Genomic DNA, 21,915 nt, shown 5'->3' on the forward strand with positions numbered 1-21,915 from the left:
GGTAGAGCTTGCACTGTTGAACAAACGGTTAAACATATCTCTACGCAGAGTTTTCTTTCTGAAGTCGGGTAGGCTTCTATTCCCAAGGTCCTGTCTGTTAAGGCGTTAGGACTGTTCATCAGACAGGGTGGAGGCTCTGACATTTCCGTGAAGCAGTTCCGTGTGAGACTGTTTTGCGATATCAAAGAGCACAGGGAAATGGCTGTCGCTGCTCTTTTAATGGCTGCAAATCTTAAAATGCTCTGCTGAGAGCATGGTAAGATTTTTCCGGCCACTAAGGAGAACCATTATGTAATTTTGTCATTTGTGTGAACTACCCCTTTAAGCCTAGCTATATGCCTCTGTTCTGTGTTCCTTCACTTTTGTAGCTATTAAACTAGCATTACACTGTGCTCTTCGAAGTTGCCAAACAGTCTCACACAGTGGCACTTAATAGAAATGTCAGAGCCTCCATCATGTCTGATGAACAGTCCTAATGCCTTAACAGACAGGACCGTAAGAATGGAAGCCTTTCTAACTTCTCTAGTCACGGTTATTGTCTAAATGTGAGAAGTAAAATCATAACCAGGTAAGACAACTGGTATAAAATACATTCAGGTGTTTAAGCTTACGAGGAGAATGTTACGATTCCGGGTAGCCTAGACAGAACACATTGTTCCAGTCAGTTGTTGGATTTGAACAAGAGGTCTGCTGCAGTGGATCAGTGTTTGAAAAACCGCCCATCTTTCCTTTGGGAGGTGGCACTGTGTATCCCTGCCTGAGCTGACATCTAGCGCAACATATCTGCAAATATCATACGAGCACGAAGACCCTACATGGTCTAGGACGGAATCATTCGAATCAATAATTCAAATCAACCCGTCCAGCAAACATGCAAAAAAAAAATAATGTCTGCTTTAATTGTATAAACACAGAAGAAATGAATTTTAATATTAATACTCATGCCAGAGTAAGTGCTCCTGAAACCATTGTTAGAAAAATTTCTCACCAACCACAGTTCTCCACTTGGTTGTGTCCTTTCAATACTGCCCTGACAGTACAGTAAGTAGCAATGTGTCTTGTCATGCCTCAAAAAGCTACCAATAAGCATTAGCATGTTTTCCAATCAGCATGTATGAGAGCCTGGAGTTTTTACTGCTCAGATCACATGGTCATGAAAAACTCTTAGCCTTAAAGGAAAACTCCACCCAAAAACTATCTTTTGGTGTTTTTTTTTTTCATTGTCCTGTTGTTGATATAGTCCCAAAATGTTTTGCATGTGAGCAATTATGTTTCAAAATTGTAAAAAATACAGAAATACAGCCGGTATGATGCATTTTGTATCATGTGATGCTGCGTTTTGCATCATATGATGCTAAATGCAATATACCCGATGTGATGCTAAATGTATCTTACCGTCTGTATTTCTGTATTTTGAAAGTTGATTGCTCACATGCAAAACAAATACAAAAATATTGTTTTTGGGTGGAGTTTTCCATTAACAACTAGTATATAATTTGTGCCAGGAGTTTCACTTGACCATATGGCAACAGGTAGCCTAGTGGTTAGAGCATAGGGCCAGTAACCAAAAGGTTGCTGGATCGAATTCCTGAAGTGACAAGGTGAAAATATGTTGTTCTACCCCTGAACAAGGCTGTTAACCCACTGTTCCCTGGTAGGCTGTCATTGTAATTAATATACTTTTCTTAACTGACTTACCTGGTTAAATTTAAAAATAAAACAAACAAACAAAAAACACCCATTTCTATTTATAGTTCAACTGCATTTACCCAGAATGGCCACCACAATGTCATCCTTCAAGATCTCTATGGAGCCCCGAGACAGGAAGTAAAGTGCGGTGAGGACGTCTCCAGAGTGGACCAGGGTGTCCCCTGGGGGGGCGTGGGTGGTCTGGAAGCGCATGGCCAGGGCTCTCAGGCAGCCCTTGGTAGCTCCATGGAAGGCCTTGCAGCTCTCCAACAGATCCTGGTTGAGGTGGAGGCAGATATCTGCCTGAAGACACTCAGGGAATCCTTTTAACACCTACAGTATGTGTGGAGAAATTGAACAATTATAGGATGCAGCCAACGTGGATCACCTCTTGAGTCAACCAATTGGGTTTTACATATTTGTTTTCATAGTTATGATCACCCTTCTCAAATGGTTACGGTATCTTAAAAGTGTTTTAATCTCCTGGAATTTAAAGTAGGCTACCTGTAGTGACAAAAACAATAAAAGGATATACTTACCTTTACAATACATAGGAATGAACCTAGGTTAAACTATTCCTCTGTTGGCCCACATGTAAATTACTATGATAATGAAGTGTTTCAGTGATGTAAAGTGATGCAAATGTAACTACTGTATACACTCACACAGACTGTTCAGACCTTTTTTCACAATGAAAGATACTGTACGTTTTTAGAAACAGGAAGTACCGATGACGCGCTCAATACGGAAGTGGTCCGATGAAGCGGATGCTAAGCTACCAGACTGTTTCACTAGCACAGACTGGAATATGTTCCAGGATTCATCCGATGGCATTGAGGAGTTTACAAGATCAGTCACTGGCATAATTAATAAGTGCATCGACGAAGTCGTCTCTACAGTGACTGTACGTACATATCCCAACCAGAAGCCATGGATTACAGTCAATGTCTGCACTTAGCTAAAGGCTAGAGCCGCCGCTTTCAAGGAGCGGGACACTAATCCAGACTCTTATAAGAAATTATGCTACGCCCTCCGACAAACCATCAAACAGGCAACACGTCAATACAGGACTAAGATTGAATCTTACTACACCGGCTGTGACGCTCATTGGATGTGGCAAGGCTTGTAAACTATCACAGAGTACAAAGGAAAACCCAGCCGCGAGCTGCCCAGTGATGCAAGCCTACTAGACGAGCTAAATGCCTATGCTTACTATGCTCGCTTTGAGGCAAGCAACACTGAACCATGTATGAGAGAACCAGCTATTCTGGATGATCACTCTCCATAGCCAATGTAAGTAAGACATTTTAAACAGATTACCAGGATATGTACTTGGAGCATGCGCTGACCTGCTGCCAAGTGTCTTCACAGATATTTTCAACCTCTCACTGATCCAGTCTGTAATACCTACATGTTTCAAGCAGACCCCCAAAGTCCCTGTGCCCAAGAACGCCAAGGTAACATGTCTAAATGACTATCTCCCCTTATAACTCACATCTGTAGCCATGAAATGCTTTGAAAGGCTGGCCATGTTTCACATCAACACCATTATACCAGACACCCTGGACCCACTCCAATTTGCATACCGCCCCAACAGATCCACAGATGACACAATCTCTCATGATTCTCCTGTGAGGATCCAAAGATCCGGTTACAGCTGGATCAGCTCTACAGAGCTCTGTCTCCCTCAGAGAGGGGGTGGGGAGGGATTGATGTGGGGGTTTTATGACACTTCACGTCAATCGTAAATTGTAATGCAGCAGGCCGACTCCTTTTGGTTTCTAGTTTGGGTGATTGAAATGTCTGTGTCTTATGAAGAGTTTGCTGCCCAAAACTACAACAAAAAACACTGGGAAAATATATTTCAACATCCGAATGTTGGGAATGATGAGAGATGGAATATGGAAAATGAATGTCTATTTTGTGATGTCATAAAAAGAATGAGAAAGACATTATAAAAGAAACATTGTAACTTTAAGAGCTTTCACACTGTACATATCAGGTTTACATCTAAATGTTGTAAAAAATGATATGATAAAAAAAATATGAGAATACTGTTGTGAAGATAGCAATGTGATTTTAGCCTTCTAAATGAGAATTGTGTTTCATGCAAACTTGGGCATGGCTACTGACTGGGCACAAGTGAGCTCAGAGTTCGTGTCAACATGAGGGAACACCCTCCAAGACCAGAGTGCTTAAAAGGACTCACTAATCAAATCAAATTTATTTATATAGCCCTTCGTACATCAGCTGATATCTCAAAGTGCTGTACAGAATGACATTTATATTAGACCAGAGAACGTGAGGTCATGGCCCACACGTTGAAATGGTTAAAACTACAAGACCAGACAGCGTGGAGCGGTGGCTACAAGGCTGAAAATGGTAAGACCCTCTGAAACTCTTAACGAGTGAAGAAGCTAAAGACTAGACCAAACATTCACAGTCTGCATCTGTGTATGTAAAGTAGTCTAGGATATTTGACTGAAGATGAGAGGGAAGAACAGATCCCTCTCACCACCTGAGGTATCTATTCTAATGAACACTCCAAGACAGAAAAAGCCTACAACTAAGGACATTGCGACCTCTAGTGGACAACCAGAGACTTACATCGAACCACTTCCCATAGACGGATCGAGTGGTTTCGACAGGGAAATATAATCTACTCGTAAACATATATTGCATTTTTAATCCGAATGAGCGGTTCTGTTATTTCTCTATTTTCTTACTCTGCTTTGTTGGGAAGGGGCCATAAGTAAGCATTTCACTCTTCCTCTACAGCTGTTGTTTACGAAGCATGGTGACGAATAAAATTGTATTTGATTTTATAAGAAGAAAACACTACTATATCCTTTCAGCAAGCTCATGCAGCCACGTGCAAGCCAACCTGTGACATATGCCCTTAGCCTCAGCGCAAGGCACTCTTGTAATGAGAATCCGGCATGCATGTGGAAGCTCAGTGTTGGCACACAGAACACAGGAGATGGTATGGAAACTGAAACACTTCACTCAAAAACTGAAAAGAAAAGTGGTGATGATGACAATGACAATGGTCGTGGTTTATGGTGTTGCTGATTTGTCTTCTGTCGACACATGATGGGCTATTATGAGATGTTTTGAGAGCCAAATATTATAATATGTTTTGAAAGCCAAAGAAAAATGTCAAGCAATTAAGCGAAAATGGAAATAGTTACAGTGCATACTTTCACATAATATGTATTTAATATAATAATATAGAATATATACCTCCTGCTCTTACCAGCGTAGATGTTATTCCAATCGAAAAGCAGAAATAAAAAATAAAAACGTTTTTTTTTAAAGCATTTTGCACGAGGATCACATTGGCAAGAAAGAGGATTTAACTATGTTGGTATGCTGATTTGAGGTTCTGTTCTGTTTACCGTGTTCATGTCGATGCCGTTGGTGTAGGTCCAGGAGTGTTGGAAGTACTCCTCCAGTCTCTGCTTTAGTGGGTTGGGGATCTGATGGAAGCGGATGAACTCTCGAACCCGGAGCATCTGGGTGTGGTATCTTGCTGTGCCAGAGTACAGCCGCTGGATGATGGCTGAGACGTTACCGAAGATGCTGGCATACATGAGGGCTGAACAACACAGACATATATAAAGACAGGGGTACAATTATTTGGTGTTTTCATAATATGCATTGATTTGTACAACCAATCTCGTCAATTTAAGGACAAAAGTTACACAATGAATACTCACAGCCGATCAGCATGACACAGATAGAGAAGATCTTTTCTGAGTTGGTATTTGGGGAGACATTCCCAAAGCCCACGCTGGTTAGACTGCTGAACGTGAAGTAAAGTGCTGTGACATATTTGTCCTTGATGGAGGGCCCAGAACTAGGGTCACTGTAGTTATACCTCTTGCCAATGGAGACACCCAGATTGTCGAGCCAACCAATCTTGTGCTCCAGGTAAGGCTTCTCCACATTGCCAATGGCGTACCATATGCAGGCTAGCCAGTGAGCAATAAGTGCAAAGATGCACATGAGTAGCATTAGCACAGCAGCTCCATACTCAGAGTAACGATCCAGTTTCCTGGCCACACGCACCAATCGCAGCAGTCGGGCTGTCTTTAACAGGCCAATCAGAGTGGTAGTCTAAAGAGACAAAACATACGGTGCATATTTAACAAGCACTCCAAGAGACATGACCAGACACTGTGAAATATGTTCCACCTTTTACCAAAGAAATACTGAGTGTAAAAAACATTAAGAACACCTTGTCTTTCCATGACATAGACTGACCAGGTGCATCCAGGTGAAAGCTATGGTCCCTTATTGATGTCACTTATTAAATCCACTTCAATCCGTGTAGGCGAAGGGGAGGAGACAGGTTAAAGAAGGATTTTTTAAGCCTTGAGACAATTGACACATGGATAGGGAAGACAAAATATGTGCCTTTGAACAGGGTATGGTAGTAGGTGCCAGGCGCACCGGTTTGTGTCAAGAACTGCAATGCTGCTGGGTTTTCATGCTCAACCGTTTCCCATGTGTATCAAGAATGGTTCACCACCCAATGACATCCAACCAACTTTATACAACTGTGGGAAGCATTGGAGTCAACATGGGCCAGCATCCCTGTGGAACGCTTTCGACACCTTGTAGAGGTGGGGTGCCACTCAATATTAGAAAGGTGTTCCTAGTGTTTGGTATACTCAATGTATTTACTGCATTTGATTTATATGCAAAGTGTGCACTAACTTACAGTATATTAATATCACACAGCTGCATTAAAATATACTTCAGTCCAACAGATGTTTTACCAAAGTTAGCTTACACCTCTGATTTAAAAAAGGCTGGAAAAAGAGTCAAATTCACTATTTCAACAGTAATGAGCTTTCTCAGCACTCGTCTCAACAGTATAATTCAAAGACTTAATCTTGGCGACTTTCAATGTAATGACTCTCTGGTCAAGGACGAATTAACACGGAGCTGTGATACAAGCAGCCGGCAGATAAATCCTGCTTTATTGAAGTCTGGGTGGGAGGAAGGCAACGCAATGAATGATACCTAGGGAGGTTGCTGCTTGCTCTCTCATCAGCAATGGCTACACTTACACCATCGTCCTCTTTAGGGAGATAATTTGTTTACTTGACAATTAATATGACCCTGGCAGCCATTCATTATTTTTAAAGGGTCCGTAATTGATAACACTGACAGTGGTTCTAATGTACAGTGGGGTGCATAACTATTGGCACCCTTAAAGTGGAAATGACAGCATTTTCACTACATTGCAGATATTTAACAGACTCATCAGTCAAAAATATCAAATTCACAGTTGTTGCTACAAAACCGACTTAAGAGGTTTTAAAAATTGGTTCCATTTGACTCAGCATTCCATGACGTATTATAATGATGGGGCGGTGGGTCAGATGCAGGTGCAACGATTTAATAAAACCAAGAACGCGACACTAACATAAGGTAGAACACCAATACACAAGAATAACACCAAATGGTGAGTGTACATGGGAGAGTGACATATAAAGGGGAGGAAATTATGAAGGTAATGTGAATCAGGTGTGAATTATAATGAGTAACAGGTGCGCGTAATGATGAATCTCAGGACCGGTGGTTAGTACTCTGGCAACGTCGTACGCCGGAGGGGAGGAGCAGACGTGACAGTACCCCCTCCCCTCTAACGTGCGGCTCCAGCCGTAGGACGACGCCGACCAGGGGGACAACCCCGAGGACGAGGAGCGGGTTGGTCCGGTTGGAGAAGGGGTAAATCACGTATGATGTTGGGGTTCAGAATGTCCTCCACCGGAACCCAACACCGCTCCTCTGGGCCATACTTTGCCCAGGCCACCAGAAACTGGAGCAGACCCCCACAACGTCTGGAGTCCAGTAAGGATCTGACAGCGTACCCCGGGCCCCCCTCGATGTCTAGGAGGTGTGAGGGACAGCATCAGCTAGGGGACCAGGAACAACTGGCCTGAGATGGGAGACATGTTAAGAGGGTGAGATACGGTAGTGACTGGGTAATTGTATCTTGTATGTCACCCTCCGGAGAACCTTGAATGGCCCCACAAACTGGGGGATCAGTTTCTTGCAGGGCAGGCAGAGTGGGAGGTTCCTGGTAGAGAGCCAGACGCGATCCCCAGGATGGAACACAGGGGTCTCACTGCGGTGACGGTCTGCCTGTTCCTTCTGACAATGGACGGGAAGCTAAGGTCACTGAGGCACGGGAAGCGGCAGGAGCTTCCCTGCTGGAGCATTCCGGGGGGACTTGGTTTGAACACACACGGAACAGGAGTTGACATACCGTGTAACATACTGCACCATGGTGGGCCACCAGTGTTTCTCAGTGAGGGAATGGATGGTGCGAGAAATACCTGGATATCCAGCGACAACAGCTGTGTGCCCAGTCCAGCAGCCGATCCCTTATCCCTGTGGGAACGTAGATGCGCGTGGGAGGACAATATCTGGGTGCAGGCTCCCTCTCTATAGTCTGGCGAATGTCCATTTCTATGTTCCAAACCACTGGACCCACGATTAAGGAGGATGGGATTATGGGTGCCCTCTGGACAGGACCCTCTCCGAATTGTAGATACGGTCTACCTCAAACACAAAAGGTAGCATGGGATCTGTGTTTCAGCAAAGGGGCGGAGGTGAAACGCCCCTTGAGGAGACGAAAGGCCTCGTCAGCTGCTGGAGGCCAACCCAACTTTGAGGAGGGAGGTGAGAGGGGCGGTGACGGCGCTGAAGTTCCTGATGAAGCGGCGGTAAAAGTTGGCAAACCCCAAAAACCATTGTAACCCCTTGGTGGTTGAGACTGGCCATGACCTTACCGCATCTACCTTCTTGTTCTACATCCTCACTCCCTGCGGGCTGATTTGGTAGCCCAAGGAGGAGACAGCCCTCTGGTGGAATTGGCACTTCTCCGCCTTGACAAACAGGTGGTTAGCCAAGAGGCATTCCAGGACTGCTCAAACGTGAGTGATGTGATCTTCCAGGTTGGTCGAGAAGATTAGGATGGCATCGGTGTAAACAGTCACCTGACGTCCTACCGTGTCCCTAAACACCTCGTTGACAAATGCCTGGAACATTGACGGAGCATTGGCTAAGCCAAAGGGCATAACCAAGTACTCGTAGTAACCAGACATCGTGCTGAACGCCGTCTTCCACTCATCCCCTTACGGATGCAAATGAGATTGTAGGCACTCCGCAGGTCCAGTTTGGTGAAGAACCGGGCCCCACGGAGCTGCTCGATGGCACCAACGGGAGAGGGTATGATATTTTGTGGTGATGTCATTGAGTCCACGTTAATCAATACAAGGGTGTAATCCCCCCTCCTTCTTGGCCACGAAGAAGAAGGTAGCGCGGGTCTTGGAGAATACCTCCCTTAGATCCTGATATTCCTCTGGGATGTTGGGCTGGAGGGCAACCACAGAACTCTCAACCGATGTGGAACCACAGGGGACAGGGAAGCAGGTCTTCCGGCATTCAGGTGACCAGTCAGTGATTCTCATACCTGACCATGAGATGGTAGGGTTCTGGCGCTAAAGCCAAGGTAGGCAGAGGATGCTCTTGTGACCTGGTGCACTGGTGATGAAGGGGATGTTTTCCTGGTGATTGGGCTCCACGGTGAGGGTGAGTGGTTGGGTGATGTGTGTGATTGTTCTGGATCCTAGAGGCCGACAATCAAGACCTTGAACCGGTAAAGGAGAGGAGAGCGGGTATGTAGTAATATTGAGAGAGGAGGCAAGGGTCTGATTCATAGTCACCGGAATCCACTAAAGCTGTAGACACGGGGAATGAGGGACAGTCAACCAGAGTGAAGGGTACTACAAAGAGTCTAACAGGAAGAGCAGTAGATGGAATACTCACTCATGGTCCAGGTGATGTAACATCACGTGACTGTCCCTCTGCTCTAGTGGATACCTGATTCTGAAGTAACGGACACCGCTGGTGCTTGGGCCCTCCCTGGCCACAGTACAGACAGAGCCCCAGCTGTATCCGTCTGATTCGTCCACCGCTGGAAGGCATGCGACCCCTACCTCCATGGGTTCAGGCACTCGCCGAAAGAGGGAGAGAAGCGATGAAGATGCCGATGCTCCCGAAGGAGGTTATCCAGATGGATGGCCATCGCAATGAGTGCGTCCAGGGTGAGATTGTCATCTCGGCAGGCCAGTTCCGTCTGGACCTCCTCACGCAGACCTCCTCTAAATAACGTGCTGAGCGCCGGCTCATTCCATCCACTGGAAGCTGCTACTGTCCGGAAGGTAAGCGCATACTCAGCAGCCGTCTGATTCCCCTGCTGGAGCTGAAGCAGACGCTGACCTCCCTCTGCCCTCGGAGGGATGATCGAAAATACATTTAAACAGAGCCATGAACCCCTCATGAGACTCAAGCGCCTCCTCTCACCCAGATGGCTGTAGCCCACTCCAATTCCCGCCTAGTCAGCAGAGAAATAACCATGGCAACCTTAGATCTCTCAGTGGAGGGGGCTCCCATCTGATGTGCGAAATAGAGGGACCACTGAAGGTGGAAGCCACGGCATTTGGATGGTGTCCCGTCATATTTCTCTGGGAGGGATAGACGGGCATCGCTGACCTGAGCGATGGGCTGGTGTGCTGACTCGGTGGGTAGACTGGCTCTAGAATATCCTCCGCTGACTCGTTGGATAGACTGGCTCTAGATTATCCTCCGCTGTTGAGAACATCTTCCATGGCCGTCCCCAGTTGAGCCAGCTGATCATGGTGTTGACGAAGAACGTCACCTTGTTCATCAATCGTCTGGTTGTCCTGCTGCTTCCATTCCATATTTTGAGTTGGTATTCTGTAATGATGGGGCGGTGAGTCAGAAGCAGGTGCACCGTTTTCATAAAACCAAGAACACGACACTAACATAAGGCAGACCGCCAATACACTGGTGAGTGACCATAGAGTGTGACATATAAAGGGGAGGAAATGATGAAGGTAATGGAGTCCAGGTGTGAATCATAATGATTAACAGGTGTGCATAATGATGAGTGCCAGGTGTGCGCAATGATGGACCGGTGGTTAGTACTCTGGCAACGTCATTGGCTGGATGCAGTTTAATGCATGATTAATATAATTCACCAATACATTTCTTGGTAGTCCAAAAAATATTGTTATTAGGTTGTAAATCACAGCTGGCTTGGTACATTGTTTGCTGCCTCCATTCGGGATCCACTGTTTCAGTTTACATGATTCAATATTTAGGACAAAAACGGACGAATGTAACTATCTCTGTGAATGTCAATACAATCAAACTAGCAAGGGCAATGATCACAAGTCAGTCATAACGTGGCTAATAGGTTAGCGTATCTATTTATGTAGCAAGCTAAAGACACAGAGCCTAACATTAGCTACAGTAGATAGCTAGCTATCTGCTAGGAGGATGTCATGTCATTGGAGGAGCAGATGATTGACTGATGTTTCCCCTGATATCGTTTTTTGGTGGCAATACACAGCTAGAGATGCAGGTGTCATTTGGTTAGCTAGAAAGAATTTGAACGACTGTTATCACAGTTAGCATATCTCTTGCGTTTGCAAATTCACTGGCCATCTACTCAGACTTCAGCGTACTCTCGTCTGAGTGTGCCAGAGTACAGAACAACTGATGAATTTAAAAATGAGCAACATCCGCTGAATATGACCGGTATAAGAAAAACGTAGGCAAAAAAAAAAAAAAAGTTAGTCATGACCGCTCTAGATAACATGTAAACAGCCTAACCACCTTTGCTATGGTGAATAAAATGGTCAGAGTGAGGTGTTCTCTCGTTTGTGTCTGGAAGTAGCTAGATAGCAAGCTAGTCAACTTTAGCCAGTTAGCTTGGGTGCTTGCTTGGGACAAGCAAAAGGACGAGTAGGCTACAGCTGCAGAAGGACAAGTAGGATACACTTACCCATTGTGTATCAGTGCGATTTTGACTGCCAGCTAGCTGAAAATGTTTGAGAGGGTTTATCTAATGTTGCTTCGTTAGATTTTAGCTCATCTTGCTCTGGCTAGCATTAGTTGTTGATGTGCATAACTGAGAGAGCCTACATATTAGTGGTTGTTTGATAAAAAGGACTTTAAAGTTCCCAGATGTAAGAGGACTCCCACGGTATTTACTGTACATATTTTCAGAAATCAATTCAGGCGTATTTTGTGGCTTTTGGCTAATGCGTTCTAATGATCTAAAGTCGCGCTGTTGCAACTGCCTGGAAACACACAGTCCAGTTTAAAGTATATGATGGCAGGCCAGTGTGGCAAATGGCTTGTTTGCATAAAGGCCTACTGTAGCTCTGATTGGCTATGGCGCACTGGTCTGTGTAGACTCAAGTCATGGACGAGACAGAGGTTTTTATTACGTTTTCTTTACTGCAATGTCTATTGATTGTCCAAATGCACGGCCTCATTCCCACTCTATATTGTTATAGAATATTCACAAATGCTTTGGTATACGTAATTCCCAAACATTCTAAGAATTTATGAACATGTGAAAATGACCATATCTTAGTGCTCACTTGTGAGAATATTTTTTTTAAGTGTCATATTCTTCCTGAGGGTGTACATGAATAGATCTTAATAAGATGTCATGTTGCTAAAAAAGACTGTATAAAATAAATAATACAAATACTGAGCTAAACGTCCTCTCACTGTCAACTGCGTTTATTTTCAGCAAACTTAACATGTGTAAATATTTGTATGAACATAACAAGATTCAACAACTGAGACATAAACTGAACAAGTTCCACAGACAGGTGACAAACAGAAATGGAATAATGTGTCCCTGAACAAAGGGGGAGTCAAAATCAAAGTAACAGTCAGTATCTGGTGTGGCCACCAGCTGCATTAAGTACTGCAGTGCATCTCCTCGTCATGGACTGCACCACATGAGGGAGGAGGATGTCTTCCCTGTAACGCACAGCGTTGAGATTGCCTGCAATGACAACAAGCTCAGTCCGATGATGCTGTGACACACCTCCCCAGACCATGATGGACCACTCCACCTCCAAATCGATCCCACTCCAGAGTACAGGCCTCGGTGTAAAGCTCATTCCTTCTACGATAAACGCGAATCTGACCATCACCCCTGGTGAGACAAACCGCGATTCGTCACCGAAGAGGACTTTTTGCCAGTCCTGTCTGGTCCAGCGACGGTGGGTTTGTGCCCATAAGCGTCATTGTGGCGCAATAGCGCCTCTTCAACCTCAGGAGGCTGAAGAAATTTGCCTTGTCACTCAAAACCCTGACAAACTTTTACAGATGCACAATCGAGAGCATCCTGTAGGGGCTGCATCACAGCCTGGTATGGCAACTGCACCGCCCTCAACCACAAGGCTCTCCACAGGGTGGTGCGGTCTGCACAACGCATCACAGGGGGCAAACTACCTGCCCTACATGACACCTACAGCACCCGATGTCACAGGAAGGCCAAACATTATTATTTTTTTAATGGAAGAGCCCCCGTACAGTACATGCTGCACAACGAAGAAGAAGTTTCTCAGACACAAGTCAAATTGAGAAAAACGGTGTCTGGACCTTTCTATAATATGCCATTTATATCAAAAATGTAGATATGGTTGTAAAAAAGCTCAATTCTCCTTTAACAACAGCCCCAGGACCAGTGGAAGCAAAATAGCCTCATAACATCAAAAATCTACCATCATAGTTTACCATAGGTATGAGGTACTTTTCTGCATATGCTTCTGTTTTTCAACACCAAACCCACCAGTGGTGCATGGGCAAAGAGCTGTATTTTCATGTTATCTGACCATACAGTAGCACTGCCTGCAGTTTGATAAGCGACATTGACACTTTGATTGGAACCGGTGCGATGGTCAGATGACATGCAAATAGAGCTCTTTGGCCAAGCACACCAGCGGTGCAGAAAAGTACCTCATACTTACAGTACTTGTTAAACAATATATATATTTTTTTAAATACAACATAGCTCAGTATTTGATTTGGATGTTATAGTATTCTTTCCTAATCTTTATCAAGGGTGCCAATTATTATGGACCCCGCTGTATGTGTGGATGAGACTTTGGTGTGTGGCCGTGGGAATGTTTGTTTGTTGAATGGGTAGAAATGTCATTGTTGAAGCTGCGGCGATGCTGTAATTGTGTGAAACAGATCAAATTGAAACATTGAATGAGCAGCTGTTAAGTCTGGACATTCTTTGATGCTTTCTGTAGCAGTTCTCGGCTGAGGAACATACTGTACATGTACAGCGTGTCTTTCTAGCACTGTGCTCATGTACATATCCCTGCCTGGCCCATTTAGCTGTTTGATCTAGCTCCACATAGCTAGGGCTTATAGTAGCATTACAGGTCCGTTACCAATAGAAAATAGCCTCCTCAATTAAACTATTCAGGGGATGCAAGACAGGCAAAAACACACTAATTTATTTCAAGCTATTCCGACTGAGCAAAAGCTTGTTACTAAGTACAAGTACAGAAATATGTACGTAATATTACTAAAAAATGTATTACTAATTTAGTTCAAAGGAAACAACGGTCAGTGTATTATTATAATTTTTTTGCCGAGCATACTACCACATTTTCCTACACAATAATACATATAAAAATACATTGCATAGTCTCAAGTCTACAAAAAATATTACTGGAATACCTACAGTGGAATACAAACAATACTGTGTTATGTATAGTGTGTTGTGCAGCCAGCAGGGTATAAGCAACTGAAGCATGGCGGAGAACTTAAACACAGCACGGGAGCCTGCTAGCTTGGTTACAAATCTCCCTGATCATTACTGTCTTAGACAAAAACTGTGCTTTGAAAGGGCAAATATGTGAACCCATTAACACTTGCAGGTTGTGACAAAATAGCTCCCTACACCTGGTTGCTGTTGGTCAATAAAGAAAACTAATATAAACGGTCAACAATTACCCTTAAATAAGCTGTAGCTCTACAGTACTAAATATCCTGTTTCAAATTCATCGAAAAACATACATGAAAAAAATTAGTTGAAGGTAAAAAATTGGAGACAAACCTTGGTGGGAAACCTTGGTGGCATAGATAGAAGACAATTGGGGGTAAATTTAACATTGAACGGTTTTGGTTTATTACACTGGTTTAAATGTTGGTTTGTTGTCAATATTCAGTCTGACTCAGCAGCAGTAGAATAGGTGATTATGGTTTATAAGCACGAGCTGTCTCTCATGTTCTGGTGTGCCAACAAAGCATGATAAAGCGCTGAAGTGGCTCCAGACCCTGAAGGGATATTCCCTCATAAATAAACAAGCCAGCCTGCCTCCCAATGGGCCTTTCACATCTGCATGTAAGCTGTGCACACAGCGCTGCTGACTCTCCCCTCATTTAAATGCATCATTGATTGCCATTTGTAAGCCATTAATCCACGTAAATGGATTTTGAAATGACGGCCATTCAGAAGGAAAAAAAGGCAACATGCAATTTAATGCAGTAATCCTTTCAGAGACGAGACAGAGAAATGCAGGCTTTAAGTAGTAGCCCATAAAACTGAGCTTAGTAAATGGGAAAAGAATGGGAGCACTGCTAAAGTGATATGCAATAAACCTCCCAGAGAGAAAAACACAAGGAAAGACATGCATTAGGGACGACTTACTTCATCTGATCCTGAACCGAAGATAAGCAGGTCAAAGGGGATCGCAGCCACCATGTCTATAAGGAACCAGCCTTTGAAGTATTGAATGGCAATCTTCCCTGGCTGGCTGACCACTTCCTCGTTCAGATTCACATAGGTGGTTCGGAAGTTGATAACAATGTCAACGATGAACATGATGTCCACCATGAAATCCACCACGTTCAGGGGATTGCAGGAGTATCCACACTCGCGCCTCATTTGCTCCTCGCGGTCATTGAGTAGGAAAGCAGCAGAGTAGGGAGTAAGAATAGCTGTGTAGATGACCAGCAGCAGGATGAGCCAGTCCCACATAGCTTTGAAGGGACTGTAGTGGAGGATGGTGAATCTGTCCATGCGTGGAGTCTGGAGCTTGTATTCTGGAAGGACATCAGCACCAAGTGACAGTACCTGTAGTAGCAGAGAGAAAAGTGGCAACCACTAAGAGCACTAATTAACTAGGCTTCTGATAGAAATAAAGTTTTACTCTGTAGATATGAGTGTCAAACCTTTGTCGGAATGGCAAAATATTAATCTGACATTTTAACCAGAGTCTGCTTTTAACTCACTTGACTCAGTTAACCCGAGAGTAAATGCTGCACAGTCCTCTACTCTCAATTGACAGACATGACAATTGCCTCTGTCTTGGGATGTGAATCATGTGACTTCCAATATAGATGTGTTCCACAGGATCACTGCCTTACCGTCTCACATTCTGGCAGTAAGTGGTAGTAAATTCATCTATTGACTTTGATTCATTTGATATGATATGATAGTATTGAAGGAGGATAATCAGGTAACGTATCCTAGCCGTACATCTTTTGAAAAGACTACTTTGTGCTCTTTTTTAGACATTTGTAGTGCTTGATTCATAACAATGGTATAGATACAACAGACAGTGTCCAACGTTCAACAACTTGGTTAACATCTCTGTAAGCTTTTCTCCATGGTTGGACTCTATGGCTTATTATGGTTATTCAAGCAATGTTGTAATCTAATAGCCAGTGAGTACGTGGCTTTCCTCTCCTCTGGATCCTAATGTGCTCTGACAATTATGGATTCTTAATTGCATCCCGACAGCTACTGATGTGAAAAACCCGTGGAATGGCCAACTCAAGGTACAGCAACACAGAAATGGAGAGTTCAGTAGGATGATGGCTGTATTTATGAGTCAGAATGGCTTGTCCCTTCTATAGATTGTCATTGTCAGGAGTGCTTGGTTTTCACCTGTCAAAGGAAAGCTTGGTTTTCTATCCTACAGACTGTGCTGAGGTTTGTCACTGACATTAATGAGACGACAGTCACTGTACAGCGGTTAGTTGTCCTAGGCACAAGTTTCTGCTACACACTACACTGCTGGACTTGTTTTTCCACAGAGCACAAACCTCAATTCATTGAGGAGCCCAAGCAGCCATTAGCGCCAAAAAAATAATCATATGTGTCAGGCATTCATTAGGTACATGTCTTATTTTCTGCATGATGTAACAGGAAAGTTGTACGAAAAAATAAAAATATATATTTTAATGTGATTATACCAACAAATGTTACAACAGTCAACTGTGCTTGCCATACAAATTGCGTCAACTGTCTCACCTGTGTGACTTTTTCAGTGACGTTGTGCGTTCTGTCCTTGACCTTGGGTGCTATGATAGTGTTTTCTGACGATGGAGGTGATTGTGCCTTATTTTCGTTATTCCGCTCTGCGAAGTTGAGCGCAATCAGCGGGATCCTGTTGATGGTGCTGTACTTGTTGATGTTGGACTCCGAGGTGGAGCCCAGCAAACTGGACTTGAAATGATTGAACGGACCTGGAACGTGAAGAAAACCCAAAGGAATTGACTATGGAGAGAGAGGTGGTATTACAGTACAGCACAGCTCCAGTAAAGAGCATGCAGTAGTATTCACGGGAAGCTGACAGAGCTGATCCCCCCCAATAAAGCAAAATGGCTGTCTTTCATGCAGGTGTTGGGTGGGGATGGCAATATTAGCAATCAGTTGAGGCAGCAGGCTTTCATTCAAGAGGTGTTGATCAATCATCAAAAGACATTTAAAATAAACTGACATGACAAAAACGTTACCACACCTAAATGTCTAAGTCACAACACATTCTCAAGTGCAGCACTTCCATTGAGAGTAGAATTTCAGGGCGAAATAATCCAAATTGAGGGCAATTGTCTTGATTAGGATACATGCTTCAAACAGTCCAGTGCACATCAAGCATGGTCAGAGAACACATCGTTACCTCGGATATAGCGACCATTGTCTAAAAGCAGCATTATACAGGTGAGAGGAAGAGAGAAATACATAGTACTGTGGATGCAGATAATTCTGACGTAAATCTGTGATAGCATACTATCATACACAATTATTGAGCAAGGAGCATTCTCTATTCACATAGATGACAATAGCTCTGTCCCCATTCTAAATCTAGGTACCACAAGGCTTTCATTAGACATTTCATTATCCTACTTTACCTTCACTTGCGTGTCGGTCCCTGAACATGCTCTTGGAGTTGCTGAAGCCTTCTATGTCGTGGACGGAGGACGCTCGCCTCATGCTGCTCCCGCTGATGCTGCCTCTGGAGATGGTGTGTGCCAGGCAGGTGGTGGACTGGTGCGCCTCCGTCTGGTACAGCCTTTCCCAGGGGTACTGCTTGGGAGAGGAGTGGCTCAGGGGTCCGGGTCCATGCAAACTGGCCTGGGAGGAGTGGTGGCTGGAGCTGATGAGGGCCCGTGTGTCTTTGGCATTGGTGGGGCTGCAGTTTTCCTTGGTCGGAGGCGACTGGAAATTGGTCAGAGCCACCGAGGAGGAGGGTGAGTCCACCATGACGGCATCTGGGTCCTCTTGTGGAAGAGACTGTTTGTTGGAGACCAGACTCAAGGCAGCCTGGCGGAATCGGAAGAATCGTCCCTTTCCTAAACAACAGAAGATGTTGGACGTGTTTATTCCTGCAGTAAACAATCAACTGAAGAAGTGACACAAAAGTATGATTTTAGACTTCAAAACAAAATGTCAAGGATCTAAATCACAAGCAATGGCAACAACTCTTCAGTCAATTCAGTCACATTTTCAATTAATGCAAATCTCATTACCGTTCTTTGAGTTGGAAGGTGCACTTTCATTTCTCTGACTGTGTGGAAATCTATAATTAGATTACCTTATATGTGTTCATGATCAAACAGGGGAAGGAAAGCAGGAGAATCAACCTTTTAATCCAATGGCATTCAGTGGTACGTGACTGAATCACCTTGGTTGGCTCATTACCCCACAGTGCATAGTGTGCATACTGCAGTTATGCCTATCATATATGTAGTGTTCTGTCTTCTTTGATGATTCATTAATTCAACTTTGATCAACTTTGTACACCACAGGGTATCATTATCCATCATACCGTGTTCAAGGGTATACTGTAAGTCGAAACACTTAATTTAACTGAGAGAGTTGGTGTGTCCTGTCCAGTATCCCATCTCATGTGTGCCCACTGTCCAGTAACATCTTCAGAGAGGACACACAGGCACAATACCTTGGGAGGGAACTGTAGTTTGGGATCATTAGCAATGGAAGAAGGGTTGAAAGTGAGCCCCAGGCTCACTCATGAATATGAGGCAGCCATCGTTCAGCACCCTCCTTACATAATGTTACTGCCATCTGTTTCCATTCTCCGGGCCACATGCGCTGATGTTACAACAACCCTAACACACAATAAAGCCATCATACTCAACAGGGCTCCTGGACAGGCCTCTGAAATAGCCCCTAATGGCAGGAGGTCTGCAATTTACATAGTGATACATGACTCAGTGTCTATATTGTAGGTGTCTCCGTTTACTATCATAGATGCCTGAGGGAAGTAGGCGGAAGAGGGAAGACTTCTGAAGTTCTGCTTGTTTCGACTGCCCCTAAAAACCAACTAATCTCTTTGAAAAGGGCCTACAGTTGAAATCGGAAGTTTACATACACCTTAGCCAAATACATTTAAACTCAGTTTCCACAATTCCTGACATTTAATCTTAGTAAAAATTCCATGTTTTAGGTCAGTTAGGATCACCACTTTATTTTAAGAATGTGAAATGTCAGAATAATAGTAGAGAATGATTTATTTGAGCTTTACTTTATTTCATCACATTCCCAGTGGGTCAGAAGTTTACATACACTCAATTAGTATTTGGTAGCATTGCCTTTAAATTGTTTAACTTGGGTCAAACGTTTCAGGTAGCCTTCCACAAGCTTCCCACAATAGGTTGGGTGAATTTTGGCCCATTCCTCCTGACAAGAGCTGGTGTAACTGAGTCAGGTTTGTAGGCCTCCTTGCTTTCACATACTTTTTCAGTTCTGCCCACAAATGTTCTATGGGATTGAGGTCAGGGCTTTGTGATGGCCACTCCAATACATTGACTTGTTGTCCTTAAGCCATTTTGCCACAACTTTGGAAGTATGCTTGGGGTCATTGTCCATTTGGAAGACCCATTTGTGACCAAGCTTTATCTTCCTGACTGATGTCTTGAGATGTTGCTTCAATATATTCACAAAATGTTCCTGCCTCATGATGCCATCTATTTTGTGAAGTGCCTCCTGCAGCAAAGCACTCCCACAACATGATGCCGCCACCCCTGTGCTCACGGTTGGGATGGTGTTCTTTGGCTTTGCCATCTAGAAATAAAATTCTAGGTGGCAAAGCTAAAAGGGGAGAGAAAAAAGAAGGATTGGATCCTGAAAAAGTGGCCACAATAACTGGTGAATAGGGCAGGTCAGAGTTTGGGAAACCCATTCTAATTCTATGTATGTATTATTTGTAGTGTTGTAAGCTAAGCCAGAGTCAATATCTTCAGTCCTAACTCAAATAAACATTTCTGGCTGTGTCATTTGAACTTTGGATAATTATTTATGACACATTGAACTTATCTAATTTGAACAATTCTAGGTGGCAAAGCTAGAAGGGGAGAAGATGCGGAGAAAAAAGAAGGATTGGATCCTGAAAAAGTGGCCACAATAACTGGTGAGTAGGTTTTGTTCATCGGTATTCAGCCCCTATGCCTTGAGACTCGGAATTGAGCCGGCTCAATTCAGCTGCATCCTGCATCCTGTTTCCATTGATCATCCTTGAGACATTCCTACAACTTAATTGGAATCCAGCTGTGGTAAATTCAATTGATTGGACATGATTTGGAAAGGCACACACCTGTCAATATAAGGTCCCACAGTAGACACTGTATGTCAGAGCGAAAACCAAGTGATGAAGTCGAAGGAATTGTCTGTAGAGCTCTGAGACAGGATTGTGTTGAGGCACAGATCTGGGGAAGGGTACAGCATTGAAGGTCCCCAACAACACAGTGGCCTCCATCATTCTTAAATGGAAGAAGTTTGGAAGCACCAGACTCTTCCTAGAGCTGGCCTCCTGGCCAAACTGAGCAATTGAGGGAGAAGGGACTTGGTTAGGGAGGTGACCAAGAACCAGATGGTCACTCTAATATAGCTCCTGAGTTCCTCTGTGGAGATGGGAGAACCTTACAGAAGGCAGTACTCCACCAATGGGACCTTTATGGTAGTGGCCAGACGGAATCCACTCCTCAGTAAATGACACAAGAGGAGTTTGCCAAAAGGCACCCAAAGACTCTGAGATCATGAGAAACAAGATGCTCTGGTCTGATGAAACCAAGATTGATCTCTTTGGCCTGAATACCAAACGTCATGTCTGGAGAGAAACCTGGCTCCATCCCTACGGTGAAGCATAGTGGTGGCAGCATCATGCTGTGGGGATGTTATTCAGCGGCAGCAACTGTGAGACTAGTCAGGTTTGAGGGAAAGATGAATGGAGCAAAGTACAGAGAGATCCTCGATGAAAACCTGCTCCAGAACCCTCAGGACCTCAGACTGGGGTGAAGGTTCAACTTCCAAAAAACGATTTAATACATTTTAGAATAAGGCTGTAACGTAATAAAATGTGTAAAAAGTAAAGGGGTCTGAATACTTTCCGAATTCACTGTATATTTTGAGAATCATTATCACTATCATTGCTAGCATAGTTGACATTAGCTAGCTAGCTACCAACTAGCTAGCTGGCTAACATTACCCTACCTCAATAAAACTTGGATTTGGCTTGGAAAGACGATAACATTTCAAAAGAAGTCAAATAATTAGTAAGAAAACCATTTGTCATGATTGTGATGTCACCAGATTGACTTTAGATGCAGAATAACTTTAGCTAGCTAACTAAGATTGAGGGGACCACTAATATTCTAGCTAACATTAGCATTGCCGGTTATTTTTGACCAACTTTGCCTGTAACGTAACAGTAATGGCAACATTACCATCTCTCTAAAGTAATTTTGACGACGTCATAATATGGCAAATTTGTTTCCTACTAATTACTTGCCTACTTTGGCAATGCCATCGTATTTCCATGCCACTCTAAGTTAGTGTCAACCAAGGTGCAAACCATGTCTAGGTCACAAATAAATATTGGATGCAGCTACTGTGGTAATAGCTAACTCATATCTGTCTGCAACAGTGTACTAACTAGCAGCAACAAACATCAAACCAACCCAGGGCCATAGCAACTGCCTGAAGCTAATCCAATCTGGATCCAGTTAGTTTACATCTGTAAAGAATAGAATTAGCTTCCAAAGGATATTACG

At 43.8% G+C, this 21,915-nt stretch overlaps 1 protein-coding gene across 1 annotated transcript in view; it reads right to left on the minus strand.

Annotated features, from left to right (window-relative positions):
• Window positions 1-21,915, minus strand: part of LOC139406014 (voltage-gated inwardly rectifying potassium channel KCNH7-like) — a 92,472-nt gene that overhangs the window by 30,551 nt on the left and 40,006 nt on the right. The window contains exons 4-10 of the mRNA XM_071148476.1: window positions 17,758-18,198; window positions 17,526-17,546; window positions 16,877-17,091; window positions 15,269-15,694; window positions 5,409-5,808; window positions 5,088-5,287; window positions 1,770-2,022 (exon numbers count right to left, since the gene is read on the minus strand). Coding sequence (XP_071004577.1) covers window positions 1,770-2,022; window positions 5,088-5,287; window positions 5,409-5,808; window positions 15,269-15,694; window positions 16,877-17,091; window positions 17,526-17,546; window positions 17,758-18,198 — 1,956 coding nt within the window. The remainder of the gene's footprint in view (window positions 1-1,769; window positions 2,023-5,087; window positions 5,288-5,408; window positions 5,809-15,268; window positions 15,695-16,876; window positions 17,092-17,525; window positions 17,547-17,757; window positions 18,199-21,915) is intronic.

Source organism: Oncorhynchus clarkii, chromosome 3, assembly GCF_045791955.1.
Source record: "Oncorhynchus clarkii lewisi isolate Uvic-CL-2024 chromosome 3, UVic_Ocla_1.0, whole genome shotgun sequence".
Taxonomy (NCBI): Eukaryota; Metazoa; Chordata; class Actinopteri; order Salmoniformes; family Salmonidae; genus Oncorhynchus; species Oncorhynchus clarkii.